This window comes from Mustela erminea, chromosome 14 (assembly GCF_009829155.1).
Source record: "Mustela erminea isolate mMusErm1 chromosome 14, mMusErm1.Pri, whole genome shotgun sequence".
In the NCBI taxonomy this organism is placed as follows: Eukaryota; Metazoa; Chordata; class Mammalia; order Carnivora; family Mustelidae; genus Mustela; species Mustela erminea.
The window spans coordinates 40,798,707-40,816,905 of NC_045627.1; the positions used below are offsets into that span (position 1 = coordinate 40,798,707).

General features: G+C 48.7%; 1 protein-coding gene across 3 annotated transcripts in view; it reads right to left on the minus strand.

Moving 5' to 3' along the window:
• DUPD1 (dual specificity phosphatase and pro isomerase domain containing 1) overlaps positions 1 to 8,807 on the minus strand; it is a 35,082-nt gene extending 26,275 nt beyond the window's left edge. Inside the window, exons 1-2 of one of the 3 annotated variants that reach the window (XM_032313882.1) lie at positions 8,586 to 8,622; positions 8,341 to 8,420 (exon numbers count right to left, since the gene is read on the minus strand). Coding sequence is in view for 1 of the 3 variants with exons in the window: in XM_032313881.1 (XP_032169772.1) it covers positions 8,586 to 8,749 (164 nt within the window). In the remaining 2 variants the exon portion in view is untranslated. Of the gene's footprint in view, positions 1 to 551; positions 884 to 8,340; positions 8,421 to 8,585 lie in introns of those variants that run through there. The other 2 variants (XM_032313881.1, XM_032313883.1) reach the window with 2 other exon arrangements.
• Positions 8,808 to 18,199: the final 9,392 nt, after the last annotated feature.

Genomic DNA, 18,199 nt, shown 5'->3' on the forward strand with positions numbered 1-18,199 from the left:
GGACTCAGCCAGAGCAGATGAGGCAGGACTGAGTCTTTCGGCTAATGGAGGAGGGGCGAACGTGAGCCATGGGCACCAGGCAGGACGGATAGTCTCCTGTGGTTGCTCAGGCCCAGACTCTGCTGTGGGGCCTGCCTGCTGGTGTTTCCAGTCACAAAGGGAGGAGCTGTTTCCAGGGATGGCCAGAAACTTCTGTTACAGAAACCAGCCCAAACAACCCTGTCTGCCACTAAAGGAGGCTTTCGAGGGGTGATTTGAGGGAGACGCTGGAACAAACTGCATGCTGGAAGCCCTGCCTGCCTCCTCTGATCACAGAAGCTGACCTCACCCTTGCTGAGGCCGTTCCTCCACCATTACACTGGGGAAGGAGCCGTCCCCATCCCCATCTCCGCGCTGAAAGCCTCGGCTGGATTTCCAGACAGAAGAGGAAGTGGTGCGGTCTACTCAGAGCAGCTTGGCACGCAGAAGGAGCTCTGGGATCTATTATCCTCCAGGGCGCAGATTTGATGGGGGGAGAGAACAAAGCACAGAACGGTCCAGAAACCACAGACCTGTAATCTTTCCAAATCCTGAAGGCGGCCTGTGTGCATCCCTCTCTGCGTGGCTCCCAAATTTCTGAATCTCAGAGAGGCCGAGAGTGTCTGTTTCCCAGACCACAGCCAAAATGGAAGGGGAAGACAAATCTGTTCTGTTTGGTTTCCATAGATTCGACCCAGAGATTAACTGCCAAGGTCTCGATGACACACACAATATCAATCACAGGCTAAATGTCATAATGAGAGCTGGGCAGGTTGTCAAGAGAGGCCTCCAGGTTTCTGTTACAGCTTCATATTTAAAGGTTTGGTCCCAGGAAACCAAATACCAGCCTGAAGGCTACGTGGCCTGTCTCCTCCTCACAGGACAGCAAACTCGGGCTCCTTCCCCGAGGCGCCAGGCAGGTAACGTGGAGGGAAGCAGGTTGCCTATTTGAGAATAAAACAGACAACCCCCCCCTAACTGTTGGCCTCAGGCAGGAGGCAACAGGGAGTGGCGGGGAGCAACTCTTCCCCTGATGGGCACAGCAGCTTGCCCTTCCCTGTGGGAGTGCGAGCCCAGATTGTCTGATATTTTTATGAGAAGTCAGAAAGCCAGAGTTTTGTGAGAAATCTGCTGCTGTTCACATGTAGGCAGCTGAAGGAGATGCTCTCCTTGCCCTGTTCCATTTCCTCAGCTCAGACGGCTGCCATGTAAGTGGGCAGTCCCCTCACACTACACAAAAGGCTTCCTCCCTCAAGCCCCTGAATCTCCCTGCTGGAGGGTATTTTCTGGTCTTTGTGCTGGTTAGGCCTAAAATAGGAGGAGTTACCCTCGAAAGTTACTGTTCTTGAGGGGCAGGCGTTGGTGAATAGGTACCCCAGATTCCTCCCCGCTCAGTGGGACCTCGGTGGGAATTCTGTTCTTCACAGTGTCCTGGAGAGGTAACCTGCTCACACTCGTCCTGTCTGGGCTCTCTTCCCTCCCAGACTCACCTCACGCTGCTCCCCACTCGTAAAGCATCTCCACATAAACAACTTGAACCCAAGCCCTGATCTCAGGGTCAGCTCTCAAGGGAACCTAAGCTAAGACACTTTACTGCTCATTTTAAAACATTTGAAGATACTGAGATCACAGAGAATTCAGAGGCCAAATGATACTTGACCACGAAGGCCTAGAGTGGCATTTCCCTCTGTGGAACAGTGGCCTTGACTTTGAGATGCTGTTTCCAGGAATAATTCACATAGGGACCTCTTGTTAAATCTGACTCCATTTCATAATTTTTTTTTTAAGATTTTATTTGTTTATTTGACAGACAGAGATCACAAGTAGGCAGAGAGAGAGGAGGAAGCAGGCTCCCTGCAGAGCAGAGAGCCCGATGCGGGGCTCGATCCCAGGATCCTGGGATCATGACCTGAGTTGAAGGCAGAGGCTTTAACCCACTGAGCCTCCCAGGTGCCCCCATTTCATAATTTTTGATGGTACAGCTCACGTTTGATTAAAGGTGTCCCCTGTCCAATAAGGGAAGGCTTCGAATGAATTCAAAGCCATCATTTCGACACTGTGATTGGACTTTATGTAAAAACAAAACAAAATATCTTATTAGTTTTTTGGGTTTGTTTTTGTTGTTGTTGTTTTTTAACTAGAAGAAAAATGTCAAAATGTCAGTGCTGTGAGCAAATGGCAGGACTCTGGGAGGTTTTTTTTTTTTTTTTCCTCTTTTCTATTTTGGGATTCTTTAAATAAATAATCATATTTTATAATAAATCACCATGTCTATATTTTTAAACTGTGCTGACCAAACAGAACATCTGGGCAGGAAGCTGCCTGTGACTTCTCTAATTTTTGATTTCCACTTTCTCTTCCTTGCCCCCGGGACCTGCCAGTTTCCTGGGGCCCCTCCACCTCCTGTCCCTCTCTCCTTACATCCATTAGCTCCAGGCCCTTGTCTGCTCTCACAGCCCCAATGATCACTGAAGATGCTCAGGTCTGTACTTTGCATCCCCCTTGAGTGTCACCTTTTTCTTGATAAAATGGAGCTGTAGTCAGAAGGGTAAAGTCAGTTTTAAAAACAAGCAAACATGCACAGCTGGTTGAGTGCCTGACTCTTGGTACAGGTTCAGGTCATGATCTCAGGGTTGTGGAATCAAGCCCTGCATCAGGCTCCACGCTCAGCAAGGAGTCCGTTTGAGATTCTCTCTCCCTCTCCTGACCCTCCTGCACATGCGTGCATGGGCTCTTTCTCTCAAGTAAATAAATAAATAGATAAATCTTTTTTTTTAAAGATTTTATTTATTTATTTGACAGACAGAGATCGCAAGTAGGCGGAGAGGCAGGCAGAGAGAGAGGAGGAAGCAGGGTCCCCACTGAGCTGAGAGCCCAATGCAGGGCTCGATCCCAAGACCCTGGGATCATGACCCGAGCTGAAGGCAGAGGCTTCAACCTACTGAGCCACCCAGGCACCCCTAGATAAATCTTTTTTTTAAATTAAAAAAAAAATTAACAAAAACCCAACCTGAACTCTTTCTAAGGTGGAGGATGGGAGCAGCCACGTGGAGAGACACATTAGTTATTTCAGTGGGAAAACTAAATCTCTCAGTAGACCCTTGAACCTGCAAAGACTGGCCCGGTAACCATGGAACGTGAGCAACAGAACAGACCTCCTGCCTCCTGCTTGTCAAAAAAAATACCATTTGGGGACCCTTTGGATGAGGAAAAAATAAGTCCTGAAGTATGACCGGGAGGTGGTGGCCGGAAACAGAGAGCTAAATTATTCTGAGCCTTCTAGAATATTCCCTGAAGGGGCGAAGGCCCCTGCTGGAGGGAAGGGAAGGAGGATGTGAGCCGCAGACAGCCAGGTGTGGAGTGTCCAGCGCACACCATTCTGCTGAGAACAGGGATTCCTGGTGCTGAACTGGGCAGTGTCCTAAAGCTAAGTCAGCCCTCTCTTTGTCATCCTAAACCTTGAAACCATTAGATGCAAGAGACAGCCATGCTGGTGGTGGTTTTGAGAAATCAAAGGGAAAGAGGCTTGAGCAGGTGGAGAGAAGAGACCACAGGTTTATGAAGCAGCATGTACAATACTCACTAAAATAGTCAACACTGGCTAGGTGCTTATTTTAGGATGATGGGATTATATGTCATTCTTCTTTTTAAGGCACAGTCTATTCTAAACTTTCTGTGTTGAACATGTATCACTTAAGTATATGAAAGGGGGAAAAAAGCCTATGAACGTTCTATTTTAGAATTGTTCTGGACAAAGTAGATGCTCCCCCTACACCTGTGGACTAAGGTGACCTTCAGGACAAGCCCTGGCCAAGTGTTTCTTACATCTCCCATGGCACCGAGTGCCCTTCCAGTAAGTGTGAGCTCCCCGAACAGAGCCATGCCCTCCTACAGGCTTCTGGTAGCAGAGCCAGGCCTAGGTCATGTCAGAAGGTCATTCTAGGGATGCCTGAGTGGCTCAGTCAGTTAAATATCTGCCTTCAGCTCAGGTCATGATCCCATGGTCCTGGGATCGAGTCCCACATCACGCTCCCTATTCAGCAGAGAACCTGCTTCTTCCTCTGCCTGCCTCTCCCCCTGCCTGTGCTCTCTGATAGATAGATAGACAGATAGACAGGTAGATGATAGATTGGAAAGAAAAGAAAAAGGAAGAGAAATAAGAAAAGAAGGGGAAGGGAAAACTAAATAGGCACAGGGCCTTGGAAAAGGCCCATGTAAGTGTTGGGTTCTGAAGCTTTGGGGTAAATCCACCTCTAAAGGAAATTTCCTTCCCTTCTGACTGGAGACAGACCTCAGGTGAAGAGAGCAGCCCCCTTCCCCTGCCCTGTGGTGTCCGAGCCAACATCCTCAACTTGCCTTCCGTGGTCTTGCTTTAGCCTCAGTCAGCCAACAACAAGGGTGTTCCGGCGGCCCACAAATGGGCATGAGGTGTGGCCTCGTTTCCTTTTTTTTTTTTTTTTTTAAGATTTTATTTATTTATTTGAGAGAGAGACAGTGAGAGAGAACATGAGCGATGAGAAGGTCAGAGGGAGAAGCAGACTCCCCATGGAGCTGGGAGCCCGATGTGGGACTCGATCCCGAGACTCCAGGATCATGACCTGAGCCGAAGGCAGTCGTCCAACCAACTGAGCCACCCAGGCGCCCCAGCCTTGTTTCCTATTTGACTTCGCCTCACAAGTTAGGCCTGGCCCTGCCCTCCACCCCCAGGCTTTCCTCACACATCCCTCTGTTAAGCACCAGGTGTGGACTGGGCCAGAGAGATCTCTGCCTTCTAGAAGTTTTTGGTCTAGGAGAGCAGTTTCTAAAGTAATCTTAAAACAACCTCCTCTCCCTTTGAGGTCATTCTGTCTCGTGGCGCGTTTACCTTCCTAGTGCATTGGGATCATGGGAGAAAGTTCATCTGTATTTAAATGTATGCACACCACACTTCCTCCCCGACACCACCCAAGTTGGGCTTGGAATGCGCCTTGAAGGAAGAAAGAGAGTAAAACTGTTACGGTGGTGGGATAAGTTACTCTGTTAGAGAGTAATACCTTCTGGGGTATGTGAAGGTCTAGAATTTGGCAGCAGCGAACGTACATAAATAAACATATTTTTAATTTACTTCAAGTCAGTGCTTGTCTTTATGCATCTTAAGCCTATAAAAATGATCCCAACGAGGAAATAAAAGTTGTGGATTTTTAAAAAATTAAAACCTGGACGTGAAAGCCCAGGAAATTTTTGTTGCCTATAATTTAATTCCTAACGTATCTGACACAATCCAAGTTTAACAGATTTTTTTTCCTTTCGATTCTGGCAAGCATGTTAACAGGAGGCAATTATGTGAATTAATAGAAAATCCTTTGATTAAAAAAACAGAAAAGCCTTCATTTAAAGAGGTAATTTAATATTCCTTCTGTGATGGTGTTGATGTCATAACTTGTTTGATTAACTCTTCAAATGGTTTCAAAGCGCTTCAGGGTGGTAATTTATGAAGTCTTAATTGATTTCCCCAGTCTTGGTGAGGCAGAGTTGAGCCTCCCGGAAACCATGAGGAGGCTGGAGGCCCGTACCCGGCTTTTCTCTCACACATGGGAGTGGGCTGGGGTGGACTCTACCTCTGTGGCCTGGACCCCAGTGGGGGAGAAGAGGCTCTGGCGCTGGGGGCAAGAGACCGTGACCTCTGACCAGACCAACTGTGGTTCTTGAGTCCTAAGCAGCTGGGTTTTTCACCTCCTCTGTGGATGTGTGGAAATACTGCAGGAGATTTCACAGCTCGTGAACTCAGTAATAGATGGCCTCTTACCCCACAACTTTCTAGAACTATTTCTCCCTGTGCGTCACCCCAGAACACAAGGCTTCCGTGAATGGGAGAAGACAAACTGGGGTAGATGGTGGATGTGCAGCCCTCGCCATGGGTCTGCCACCGCTCCGTTTCCCTGTCTAGGCTTCTGTTACTCAGTAGGCCTGTCTCGGTATTGTACAGAGGCAGCCCAGGGCCATGTACTCACTTTTTGGAGCTGCCACGAATGCTCACTGAGTAATCAAGGCCTGGCAGGACCCCAGGAAATAATCATACAGTTGTTGCCACTATTGTGTACCTGGGGATAATCTACTCTCCAATGTCTTAGACAGTGAACAGCTGCCCTCACTTCACAGATGAGCAAAATGAGGGTCAGAGTTTAGGAACTCGGTACCAAGTGGTATGACTGGGGCTCTACCCACCAAGCACCCCCACCCGTGTCAACAGAAGGTCACTGTATTCTTGCTCACAAGGTTTACGCTCCCGAGGGTGGGCCTGGGCCTTCCATTTGTGTGCCTCCAACCCCAAGGTGCATCCCAGAGTGGTGTGTAGTCGTGCAAAGAGCTCTCGCTGGCCTGGACTTTGGCTTCCTCATCTGTAGAATGGGCTTAATATCCACTTCGCCGGTTGTTGAACTGAATGAGATAAGTCCTTGGCACATCGACAGGGGCTCAGAAAACCCATGGAAGGGAATAAGGAAGCACTGGGGAAGCTGGACGGGGAATTCCCAACTGTGTCGGGAGCTAAGTTCTGAGCCAGGAGTAGGGAATAGTAGGTAGAGCGTTTGGCCAAGGCCAAGGGTTTCTGTAGGGTATGGTGGGAATGGGGCATAAATAAGCCTGCACGTCTTCCTATGGGTAATGAGGCTCGTTTGCTCATGTGCTAAGTAGGAGCAAGGCTTCGGGGAGGAGAAAGGGCTCTCTCCAGCCTGTTGACATCTGGTGGCCATGCCGGGCTACTGTGGGACTTGGCCCTCTATTTACTGCAGAAATGGGGGGCCCAGACCATCAAGGGTTCCTGGGGGCAAAAATTCAAACACCGTCTGCTCTGGGGTCAGGCTGCAGAGGACGACAGGAGCAGTGACCCCGGCACCACTCCCTAGAGTGGCTCTTCCTTGGGGGCGGGGCCCAGGTTGGAGTTCAGCATCAAGGGAAGCAGGGGAGTGCGAGGTCATCCCCACTCTACCCCACGGGGGAGGAACCAGAGCACAGTGCCTGTGCCGTCAGACTCGAAGGTCCACACTGCCGCTGTCTGGGCTGTGGGACGTGGACCGTCTACTCCACCCCTTTGGATCTCTGCTTCCTCATCTGAAAATGGAGACGGGGAGGTCCCTCCCTCACAGGGCCGTTCTAACTCTGAGGAACAAATGAGTTCATGCTGAAAAGAAAAGCTTTTGGAACCGTGCCTGCCTGACCTGTTGCTAGTACCGGCAAACATTACAGAGCCAAGCGCCGCTGCGTGGAGGTCAGGCGGCCCCCTCCCCGAGTGGACTCAGCGGGGCCTCGGCAGGGTTAGGAGACACGCCTCAGTGCCCCTGCTCTGCTCCTCATCCCTTGTGGGGTAGACAAGAGCCACAGGAATGCTACCCTCAGACCCAGACTGCCCTCCAACCCAGTGACACCCCAGGACTGACATGTTCCCAGGGAGGGCTTCCAGCTTACCAGATGGGGGTGAACCATGGCCCCCCTTGTCACCCTTAGCACAGATGAAGATCCCCCTAACTCCTCAGACCCTCTCCCACATCTCACCCCCTAAACTCAGGCCCAAGTCTCTTCTCTTGTACAGATCTCAGCTCGGAAGTCCTTCAAGCATTGTGTCTAAGTGTCATTGGTGGGGCCAAAGTGATTTTCTCATGAACAGAACAAAAGGGGGCCATCAGTGAAAGGTCAGGGCAACTGAACGAAGACCAAGTACCAGGGACACCCAGGGCCTGGGCCTGAATGAGGAGGCCCCTCCACACAGGCACCTCACGCCCCCTCCCTTCTTACTTGGGTGCTTTTTTTCCTTGGAACGTTTCAGCTTTCCTGAGAAGTCAGAGCCCCCCACTCCCCCACAGCTCTCGGGTTCCAGGCCCGTGAGGAGCCACCGGGCCACGGGACAAGAGCACCAGGATCTACGGGGAGAGCCCTGGCCTGAGAGGCAGGACGGCTTCCCACGTTCTCACCGACACATGCTGCTGTTTTGGCAAGTGGCTCTGTCCCTTGGTGATCCAGTCCCTCTGTCTCTACCAGAGCCGTCATCCCCATCCTCATCCTCCCACCAGAACTGGGAAAAGCTTTGAAAATGGTCACTCCTTCCAAATGATGCTTAGTGTTATCCAGAACACAGAAAAATTCTCATCCCTGGGATTCTGAGTCCTACACTTGTAATGTGTGCTGCCCTACACAAGATGTGAGTCCCTACAGTGTGTGTCTCTCCCCTCCTGCTGAGATCTCCTTCCCCTCTGCTGGCTGAATGGATGAATGTAGAACCTTGCTGGACAATGACGTGTGACCCCGTGGATGCAGTGCCCCACAAGGGGCCGCTGAGCTCTGACCCACCCGATTATCCATTAGAAATGGTCACTGAACTGGAAACTCAGATTAGGAGGGAGGGAAGCTGAGAACATTCCAGGGAGCCTCTAGAGCAAGATGGGGCAACAAGAAGCCTGTTACACTAAAAAGATGTCAGCTGTTCCCTGCCACTCTAGAAACAGAGTCACAAGGGGTCTTCTAGCCCCCACACCCAACCCCAAAGAACATGACGGGACGTGACAGGTGTCCGCGTCCCCGCCGAAAGGCCTTACCTGTGTGTGCTGGGGCCTGGCTGGGTCAGGAGGTGCTGGTCTGTGGGGCGTGTGGCAGCCGCACTCCCGGCCACCTCCACTGGCATCCAAGAACCTATTTTTAGGGTTAGATCTGCTGACGCTGACCTTGAGTGCTGCCCAGTCTGGGAAGAGACCCGTGGCATCTGCTTGCAAAGTGATGGGCCAGTGTGACCTGAAACCCTCAACTTTGGGAGCCCTGTCCCTGGAGCCCACACGCTCGTCCCTGGCCCAGTGACAGAGGCGGGACACATGGCCGCCCAGAGTAGACACAGGCAGGGGAATTTCCCAGCTTTAGATGGATGAGGCCAGGTGTCCGTGGGGCCCTGCCCTGGGCTTTGTGCCAGAACAGCTGGAACAGCAGAGGTTTGCCAGCCAATGGAGAGCCTGTGGGAGGATTGAGAGCACCCAGACTGGAGAAGGGCTGTCCACTCCAGTCTCTTCCCGGAGTTTAGGCAGCCATCTATTGGGGGGGAGGGGGAGTTGTGCAGAGGGAAAGGTTGCTGCAGTATGGGGGGCAATCCGTGAAACTCAGCAGACAGAGACTCTGTAAACCTGGGTTCCTTTACATTGTGTCATCTCATGTGAGACCTCCAGCAAGTGTCCAACCCTTCTGGGCTTGAGTGGGGAAAATAATCACAATGCTGTCCTCTTGTGATTAGGAGGGCTACATGAGATAAAGAAGGGAAAACACTTAGCTAACATTTAAAAATGATATGAGGAGGCCCCAAAATATTTCCAACTCAACAGTCACTCCCAAGTCTCTCTTCTTGGTGGTGCCTTCTCTTAATCTCCCACCTCTTTGGTTCTGGGCTTCTTTGCCCCAGGGGCTCCCTCCCATGCTCTGCTACTATGATCCCCCTTTTTAGTGCTGAGGGCCATAGTCCTGTCAAGGCTCCTCTAATATTCTATTAAAATCTTTCCTGGGCTTCCTACAGTTCCTTTCAATGAATGAGGTCCTAGTCACCCCCTTTTAGGCTCTTATTCTAGTGTGTTAAGGATCAGGAGGAGGGTGAAGGGGTCACCAGTCTTCTTGTGTTGGGGTCATAACTGTCCGCTGCAACTTTGTTCTCAGCAACCCCAAGATCTTCCACACAATTTGCATGTTTACCTACTGCCAGTTTTATTTAGGGTGATTATTTCTACCAGTATTTTTCATTGTGAAACTGCCAAAAGACTTAGCTTTTATTGACTTCTTGGTGCGAAGAATAGTCCCAAGGCCAAGACTCAGGACCCGAGTGTATAACAAAGTCAAAACATCAGGGTCCAAATGTCTTCTCGGTGAAGAGCTGAAGCCAGAGCAGTGGGGTCATAGGCTCTTCTGCAAGTACCCCAGGAACTAAAGGAGTCAGAGATGCTGGAACAGTCAAGAGTTGGAGAATGACTTCTGTCTAGCTAGGAGTCCCAGCCCCTGCCCTAACCCCAGCCTGAGTCAAGGGTGAAGGAGGCAGAGGTGGCCTCTGTAGGTGTAGGTTCAGCAGCAGACAACAATCAAGTGTCTAAAGACACCTAAGATAGATAGATAACTGACTGATGAGAGTGGGAGGTAATATTTCACACTCTCTAGGAGGGATATTCAAGTGAATAAAGGCAAGAAAAGAATCAGGTGGGATGCTGGATTATCACCTGCATAGAGTAGACCCTACATGTAGTTGATCGGAATACTGATGACCCTCTCCCCTACACCTCGTATGCCCCCAGTCCTTCACATATTCAAGTAGGCCCAAAAGTGGGCACCAAGACTAGGCAAGGGTGGAAAACTGCATCAGTGATTATGAGGAATTGTAGGAAGTCCTGGGAAGATTTGATTAGAAAAGAGTGGTGGTGGCGTCAGGAGACATCTGGCCTATCTTCCAGCAGCTGAAGGGCTGACGTGTGGTGGGAACAATAACATTTTCTTTTCTTTTTAAGATTTATTTATTTGAGAGAGGGAGAGAGAGAGAGTGGGGTTGGGGAGAAGCAGAGTCTCCATTGAGCAGGGAGCCTGATGCGGGGCTCAATCCCAGGACCCTGAGATTATGACCTGAGCCAAAGGCAGAAGCTTAACCCACTGAGCCACCCAGGTGCCCTCATTTAAAAAAAAAAAAAAAAAAAGATTTTATTTGAGAGAGAGAGAGCATGAGCACGAATAGGGGGAGGAGCAGAGGCAGAGGGAGAAGGAAGGAGAAAGAATCTCTAGCAGACTCCACAATGAGTGCAGAGCCCAGGGCTCAATCTCAGGACCCTGAGATCATGACCTGAGCCGAAATCAGGAGTCAGAGGCTTAACCGAATGAGCCATCCAGGCACCCCTACAATATCCTTTGTGCGCAACTCTAAGGACAGAAGTCGGGCACTGGGTAGTTCCCCCAAGTGTTTTTATGTGGACTCAGCAAACACACCATTCTGCTGGGATGGAAGCAAGCCAGGTAACTATTGGCTGGACCTGGTGATGTCTCCACTGGCTCCAACTGCCAGGGCTAGTCCCCCAGGATTCTGTGCAATAGCAAGTTGCAACGGCAAGGTAAGCAGAGTATGATCTGTAGAAACAGCTGTTATGTTCCTTGCAGCTTCTTGGAATTTACATTTGACACAGGTTTCTCCCTACCACCACTTCTCTGACCCATGTTCTTTTCATTAACAAACTTCTCTTCCCCAGAAGCTCCCATACTTTCAGATACAGGTAAACTTTCAGATACAGGTAAACACTGCTCTTTGCCCCAACTTCTCTGGATCAGAATCCCACCTGGGTCCAGTGACAAGGTGTGACTCCCCAAGTCAAAGATTTCCACGTCCCAATCCCTGGAACCTATGAATATGTTCACGTTACAAGGCAGAAGGGAGTTAAAGTTGCAGATGAAATGAAGGTTGCTAATCACTGACCATAAACTAGGGAGGGTGTTCTGGATCATTCAGGTGCGTCCCATGTTATCACAAAGGTTCTTAGAAGTGGCAAGAGAGGCAGCAGGGGAGACACGCATAGTGCAGTGTGTGAAGGATTCAACTCCCCATTCTGGTTTTGAAGATGGAGCCACAGCCAAGTAGGAAAATGCAAGGAAACTGATTCTCCCCCAGAACCTGCAGAAGGAAGGCTGTTCTGCCAACACCTTGACTTTAGCCCAGTGAGGCCCACGTTACGTTACGTTTCTGATACAGAACCGAAAGGTAATACATGTGTTATTTTAAGCCGCTAAGTTTGAGGGAATTTGTTACAGCAGCAATAGGAAATCGATACATGAGATTTGACTCATTAAAGGGCTTTCCTGAGTCCAAAAGACCCAGAGGCTCCTAGTGCTCTTTGGATGCCTGAGTTGATGCAGCCACTAAACCCAGCCTGAGCCCAGGGAAGAGGGCTCCCACACAGAGAGGGCGGAGGGCGCCCTCTCCATAGCAGGTGTGTGTGGTCTGATGACTGTAAATCCTCTGCTCTTCCAGAGGTCTCTCTTCTTTCATATTAAACAAAGCAAACAATCCACCCAATGTCCTTGTGTATGGCAGAGAGGACCAGAGCGCAGAGCAAGAGACAGCTCCACAGACTTCTGTCCGCGTCCCTGCCCTGTGCACAGGCTCCTTTCTGTAGGTGCCGCCACAGATTTCCTTCTTGTCCATTCTTGGTCCCTCACCTACCCCTCTTGAGCTGCATGTTCAAGAGGCTCCAGATTCCTCTTCCCTTCCGACTACGCAGAGTGGGTGCTCCTTCTCTGTCTCAACCACCCATGCAGGCTGGGCCTGGGGCCTCCCTCTCTCACTGAAAAGCCTCCCCAAGGCATTTTTCCTGGCTGTGTCATTGATCCAAAGGGGGAATTTTTTTTGACTCCCCTAGACAGTAATATCCATAGATCCTGGAACAGGAGACCCTGCCCTGAGCTTGTTTTTTAGAGGTTTCTGCATATCACAAACGTATAATCATAGAGACACTGCTACATACCTGTTAGAATGGCTAAAGAGAAACAGAAAACAATACCAAATTCTGGTAAGAATGTTGGCAGGTGCTGGAACTGTTGTGTGTCTTGGTCACGGTGATGGTTATACAACTAAATACCCTTGTCCGTGAAACCAGGAGGAGTGAATTTTGCTCTATGTAAATTTTTTTTCTTAGGGTTTTTGTTTATTTGTTTTTGTGGGTTTTTTTTTTTAAGATTTTGTTTATTTATTTGACAGAGAGAGATCACAAGCAGGCAGAGAGGCAGGCAGATGGAGAGGGGGAAGCAGGCTCCCTGCTGAGCAGAGAGCCTGATGAGGGGCTCCATCCCAGGACCCTGAGATCATGACCTGAGCCAAAGGCAGAGGATTAACCCACTTGCTATATGTGAATTTAGAAATAAAATGGATACATGGTTGCCTGGGAGGTTCAGTCTGTTGATCATCTTCCTTCAGCTTAGGTAGTGATCTTGGGTCCTGGGATGGAGCCAGAGTCAGGCTCCTGCCTCAGGGAGTCAGCCTCCCTCCTCTTCCTCTGCCCCTCCTTGCTCCCCACTCATGTGCGTACATTCTCTCTCTGTCTCTGTCTCTCTCTCAAATAAATAAATAAAATCTTTAAAAAAGTGAAAGGATACATGGGTGCTTCTTCCACTCGGGATCTGGCTTTCAGCACTGGCCGAGTGTTATGTGAAGCTCTAGTCCCTTTTGTGATTAACACCCTTCTTGCTCTGGGTCCTCAGAACAAAAGGTAACTGAGTCTGAATTCCATACATGTTGGGTTGTGTTGCTATTCACCTTGGAGTATAGACAGGATCTGAGCTGCGGTGAGAGAGAAGATGGCTTAGTCTGCTTACCCAATGGTCCACCCAGTACAAAAAGCCAGTGGTGGTGAGTGCCCGTGGTGTCTCTGTGCTCTGCTTCCGGGTTCTGGAGGGCATCCAGCATCAGTGTGATATTCACAACTGTTGCACGGCAGCTAAAGAAGAGGCTGGTGTATTAAACACTTCTGAGTATTCTTTTAGGTATACGTAGGTAGGTCTGGATGTAAGAAGTGTGAAACATAATGCTAATTCTTTACATCAACTACTAGAATTATCAAGGATTTTCTTTTACTTTTCTTTTTTTTTTTAATGATTTTATCTCTAACAATAGTTTGGAAGACCTTTCAAAGAAGTCAGTGAAGACTTTCAGGTTCATTTAGACGATTTTGATTTAAAACCTTGATATTCGGTAATTATGTATTCCCTTTTATTTTTAATAGAAACTTTGAATGTTTCAGAAAAAGAACTCTTGGAGATACACATGGAAGCAACTTTAGTTTGTTATTGTTTTCACTTACTTTACATTTTGATAAAAATATTTGCATTTGTTCACTTTGAATTTGATCACATTTTATTTTTGATCTTTCAGATCGGCATAGCCCAACAGAAATATAATGCAAGCCATGTATGCAATTCAAAATTTCCTAGTATACACATTAAAGAGTAAAAAGAAACAGGTGAACTTAATTTTAATAAAATATTTTCTTTAAGTGACTATACCCCACATATTATCATTTCAACACATAACCAATATGAAAAATCATTGAGATATTTGACATTCTTTTTTCCAAACAGAGTCTTCGAAATCTGTATTTTATGTTGACAGCCCACCTCGATTTGGACTGGCCATATTTTGAGTGCTCACTAGCCCCATGGGGCTGATGGCTTGCATACCAGACAGCCAGGTCTAGATCCCTGAGGATGTAGGGGTGGGAATATGGAATGGGGACTTCCATTTGTCCTTCTGCCCTGGCCTGGCCTACCTCCTTCCCATTAGATGACCACAGACCTTTCCTCCTCTGAGCATGAGCTGTCTCCAGTTCTTGAAGCCTGTGGTGTGGGTGCCCTAGAGGTCTCTGTGGCTTGCCCAGAGTTTGCTGGCAGCTGGCTGTGCTACATGTGTTATGAAGCTGTCACTTATGACTCTGATAGCCAACTGATTCGAGGATGTTGTGTTTGGAGAGAAGGTGTAAGGGTCAAGGATGTTTCTCTGAAATCAACACCTCTGTTTATCTCCCTGGCTATCAAAACACTGGGAGGGCCGGCTGCCAGCCTCCTGCTGGCGGGCTCTGGAGTCCTTAAGAACCCAGGGCAGGGGCTGTGGGCAGTCATTCCCCAAACTCCTCCCTTTCCCAGGAGGCTAAATGCCATTTGAGCCCTGCTCGAGTCTGTCAGTGACCTTGGCAAATAGGTCTCTATTAGTACCTCTGTCTTCATGTCAGGACTGTTCATTTCACAGATAGATGGCAGTTTCCTCTTCATGGCCTGTAAGTGCATCAAAGTGACATTGATGAGGCTTGACAGTATAGTTACTCATGTGTGGGAGGCAGGAGAGCAGAAGAGGGAAGGGCATGTGCTTCCAAAACAAAAGGACTTGGGTTCAAATCTTGCCCCTGCCACTTAGCACTGAGTTGGTACAAAGCCCCTGACTTCTCTGAGCCTGTGCGCTGGAAATCATAACAGGACCTTACCTATAGGGTTATTGTACAGATTAAATAAGGTAATGCACGTAAATCTGTTGGCTTGGAAGAAGCAACCAGTACATACTAGTCATGGCTATTCCTTTTCTTCTTCTCCTTCAATTCTGGTTAATTGTACTAGTGCTCACTGGACAGATGAAGAAGTCCTTAAAAGGATTAAATTAACAAACTGTTGGGAGCCAAAATCTTCCTGTGGATTTAGTAGAGATTGACTGCCATGACACCTTAGTCTGCATCCAGACTTGGTTCTAGAAGCAGGTGGCAGAACAGGGAGGCTGGAAATCGGGCCCTGCCTGGGGTGAATTCAGAGCTCCCAGTGAAAAAGGGCAGCTCAGCGAGTGAGGGCTGTGATGGGGTGCACAAGGGCCAAAGCTGCCCAGAAGAGCCGGGAGACTCAGTAAAAATGCTCAGAGAGGACCCACTGTGCCACTGGGGAAAGAAGGCTAGATGGCAGGTCATGTGATCGTATGCTGGTCATCCGTGAACCTCGCAGGCACTCAATAAATACTTGTTGCCCTGAGAGTTATATTACCTCATACTGTCATGGACAGTTTTGTTCAATGACAGGCACTAGCCAGCCCATAATAGTTTGGTCATGACAGGTCCCTTGAGCTAATCCCATCGGCCAGAGTGAGCTCAGTTTTAAGGAAAGGATTGACTTTGACAACTTGTGTACCCGGATCAGTTGGGGGTCCAACAAAGGACAGAATTCATCAGGGACGGTTTACATGAAGAGATGTAGGTGACGGGATCACATGCCAAGTATGAGCAGGGTTAAGGGACCAAATGAGTGAAGCTGAAGCACCTCGGAAGCCCCAGAACACAGAGGAGTTCAACCCGGCGGATGAGGACAGCCCTCTCAGGAACAAGAGAGCAGGGAGGCGGAAGGAATCTGGGTCCATCCATGACCTTTTGAGGCCAAGTCCCCTTGCCTTTCTGGACTGCCCGCCTGCCTCTGGACAACGATGTGAGAGAGAAATAAACAGCCGTCTACTGAAGCTATCGCATCTGGGAGTGTGTGTTGCCGTAACCTTACCCTAATGCATTCAAAGGCCGGTGTGGTTGCCCTAAGGGAGTGAGGGAGTGAGGGTTAGCAGATGAGAGCGCCTCTGAACGAGGGCCTTGCAGCCATGTTTACGTAAAGGAGCTTGGATTTTGTTCTGGCAAGGATGCTTTTGTGATCTAATTTGCATTTTTCAGAACATTTTGACTGGTATGTGGGGAATGGAATGGAACAAAACGTGAACTAGTGAGGGGGCTCTTCTGGTTGTTCAGGCATGAGATGCCCATGGTTTGTTCAAAGATGGCGGGGGCGGTGTGTGAGAAAGGAGTCAGACTCTGGATGTGGTTTTTTTGTTTGTTTTTTTTTTTGAAGATTTTTAATTTATTTATTTGACAGAGATCACACGTAGGCAGAGAGGCAGACGGGGAGTGGGGAAGCAGGCTCCCCACTGAGCAGAGAGCCCGATGCAGGGCCTGATCCCAGGACCCTGGGATCATGACCGGAGCTGAAGGTAGAGGCTTTAACCCACCGAGCCACCCAGGCACTCCTCTGGATGTGTTTTGATGGCAGATGATAAAGGATCACCTCATAACCTTGACTTTAAGGGATTTGTGTGTTCAAGAATAAATGAATTATATAACGTGTTTAACACAGGCCCTAGCATGTAACTAGTATTGTTGTTGTTTCTATAACAGCTTTCTGACCCTGGAGATGTCACTTATCCCAGCACAAGGTGCTGCTAGATTGAGCAAGGAAAGAAGTTCATGTTTTACTAGCAACTGACTCCTTTGATGTCTGTGCACATGGTCTCAGACTGTCCCTGAGGTCGTCTTGAGGAGAGGGCACAGCCCCAACCCAGAGAGAGCCTTGTCACCGCAGCGAGTCTGAAAATTCACTCGCTCTGCCCATCCCCATACAGCAGCTACTGTGTGCTAGGCGGTGTTCTAGAAACTGAGGGAAAAGTGACAACAAGGTATATTATGTCCCTGCCCTCGTGTTCCTGTTCTTCTTTTCGCTGGGAGGAATAAGGAAAGTGAGGCACCTTTATTTTTTATTAGCTCATCTAATCTCCCCCACAGGCCCTACTGTGGAATTCAGGACACTTCATTTACTAAATAATGATATCTCAAGATTCTTCCCAGTTAAAAGATCAAGCCTGCAAAATTCTCTCTTCCTCAACATGGATTATGGCTGTACCTCAGGGTTTACCCCAAGAGGCAAGGTGAGGGAGGGGTCTGGTTGGCGTGGAGCTCCTTGAGCCTGGCTGCTGCTGATGTTGCACAAAATGATTTCCTTCCAGATGCCTAAGTGAGTAAGAGTAAAGCGCTCCACTTTTTACTTTGTCCCTGAGACACTGTCTTACACCATAGAGGTCACCATCTGTAGGTCTCTTCACCAGCTTGCCTTCCTCAGCCTTCTTTAACCATCCACTTGCTTCCTTTCTTACCAGAACATCCTCTGGGCCTCCTCCTTTGGGATTTGGCCTTCCTTTCCCATTTCCCTGGGGCCCTACTGACAAAACGACTTCCAGGTAGGGTTGACGGATGTACAAGTAAATTTTTAACATAAATATGTTCTCTGCAATATTTAGGACATATTTACACTAAAAAATTGTTGGTTATCTGAAATTCAAATCTAACTGGTGTCCTATATTTTCTCTGGTACTTCTACTTCTAGGGAACTTGGCTATGGCAGATAGCAATGAAAAACACAGCCCTATAATTTTCAAAATATTATGCCCCAAATAAGGCTTAGCTCCTGCTGGCCTCTTGTCTGGGCAGACTTACAGTGGCTTCAGAAAGAAAGCTTCCCTCTACCTCCTCCCTGGCATAGGCTGTTCCTTGTCCCTTAGAGGAATTCATTGTGTGTGAAGTATGTGTGTATGAGAACGGGGGGCAGAGGGATGGTGAAGGAGCCATCTTTCTACCCCCTGACCCCCAATCTCACCAGGCAGGCCTCTCTGGGATGTAGGTAGCCCCATTCTGCTGGCAAAGTGGTTGCTTACCTAGGATTTTTATGAGGGCATTTTTATTGAGCTATAATTGAAAAGAAGCAAAATTCCAAGACACTCCAGGTTTTTCTCATAAGCCTCCTTCAGAAATGTGTGTGTGCACGCACGCGTGTGCTTGTGTGTATGTGTGTGTGTGCATTACTCATAGACGATGGCCGGACC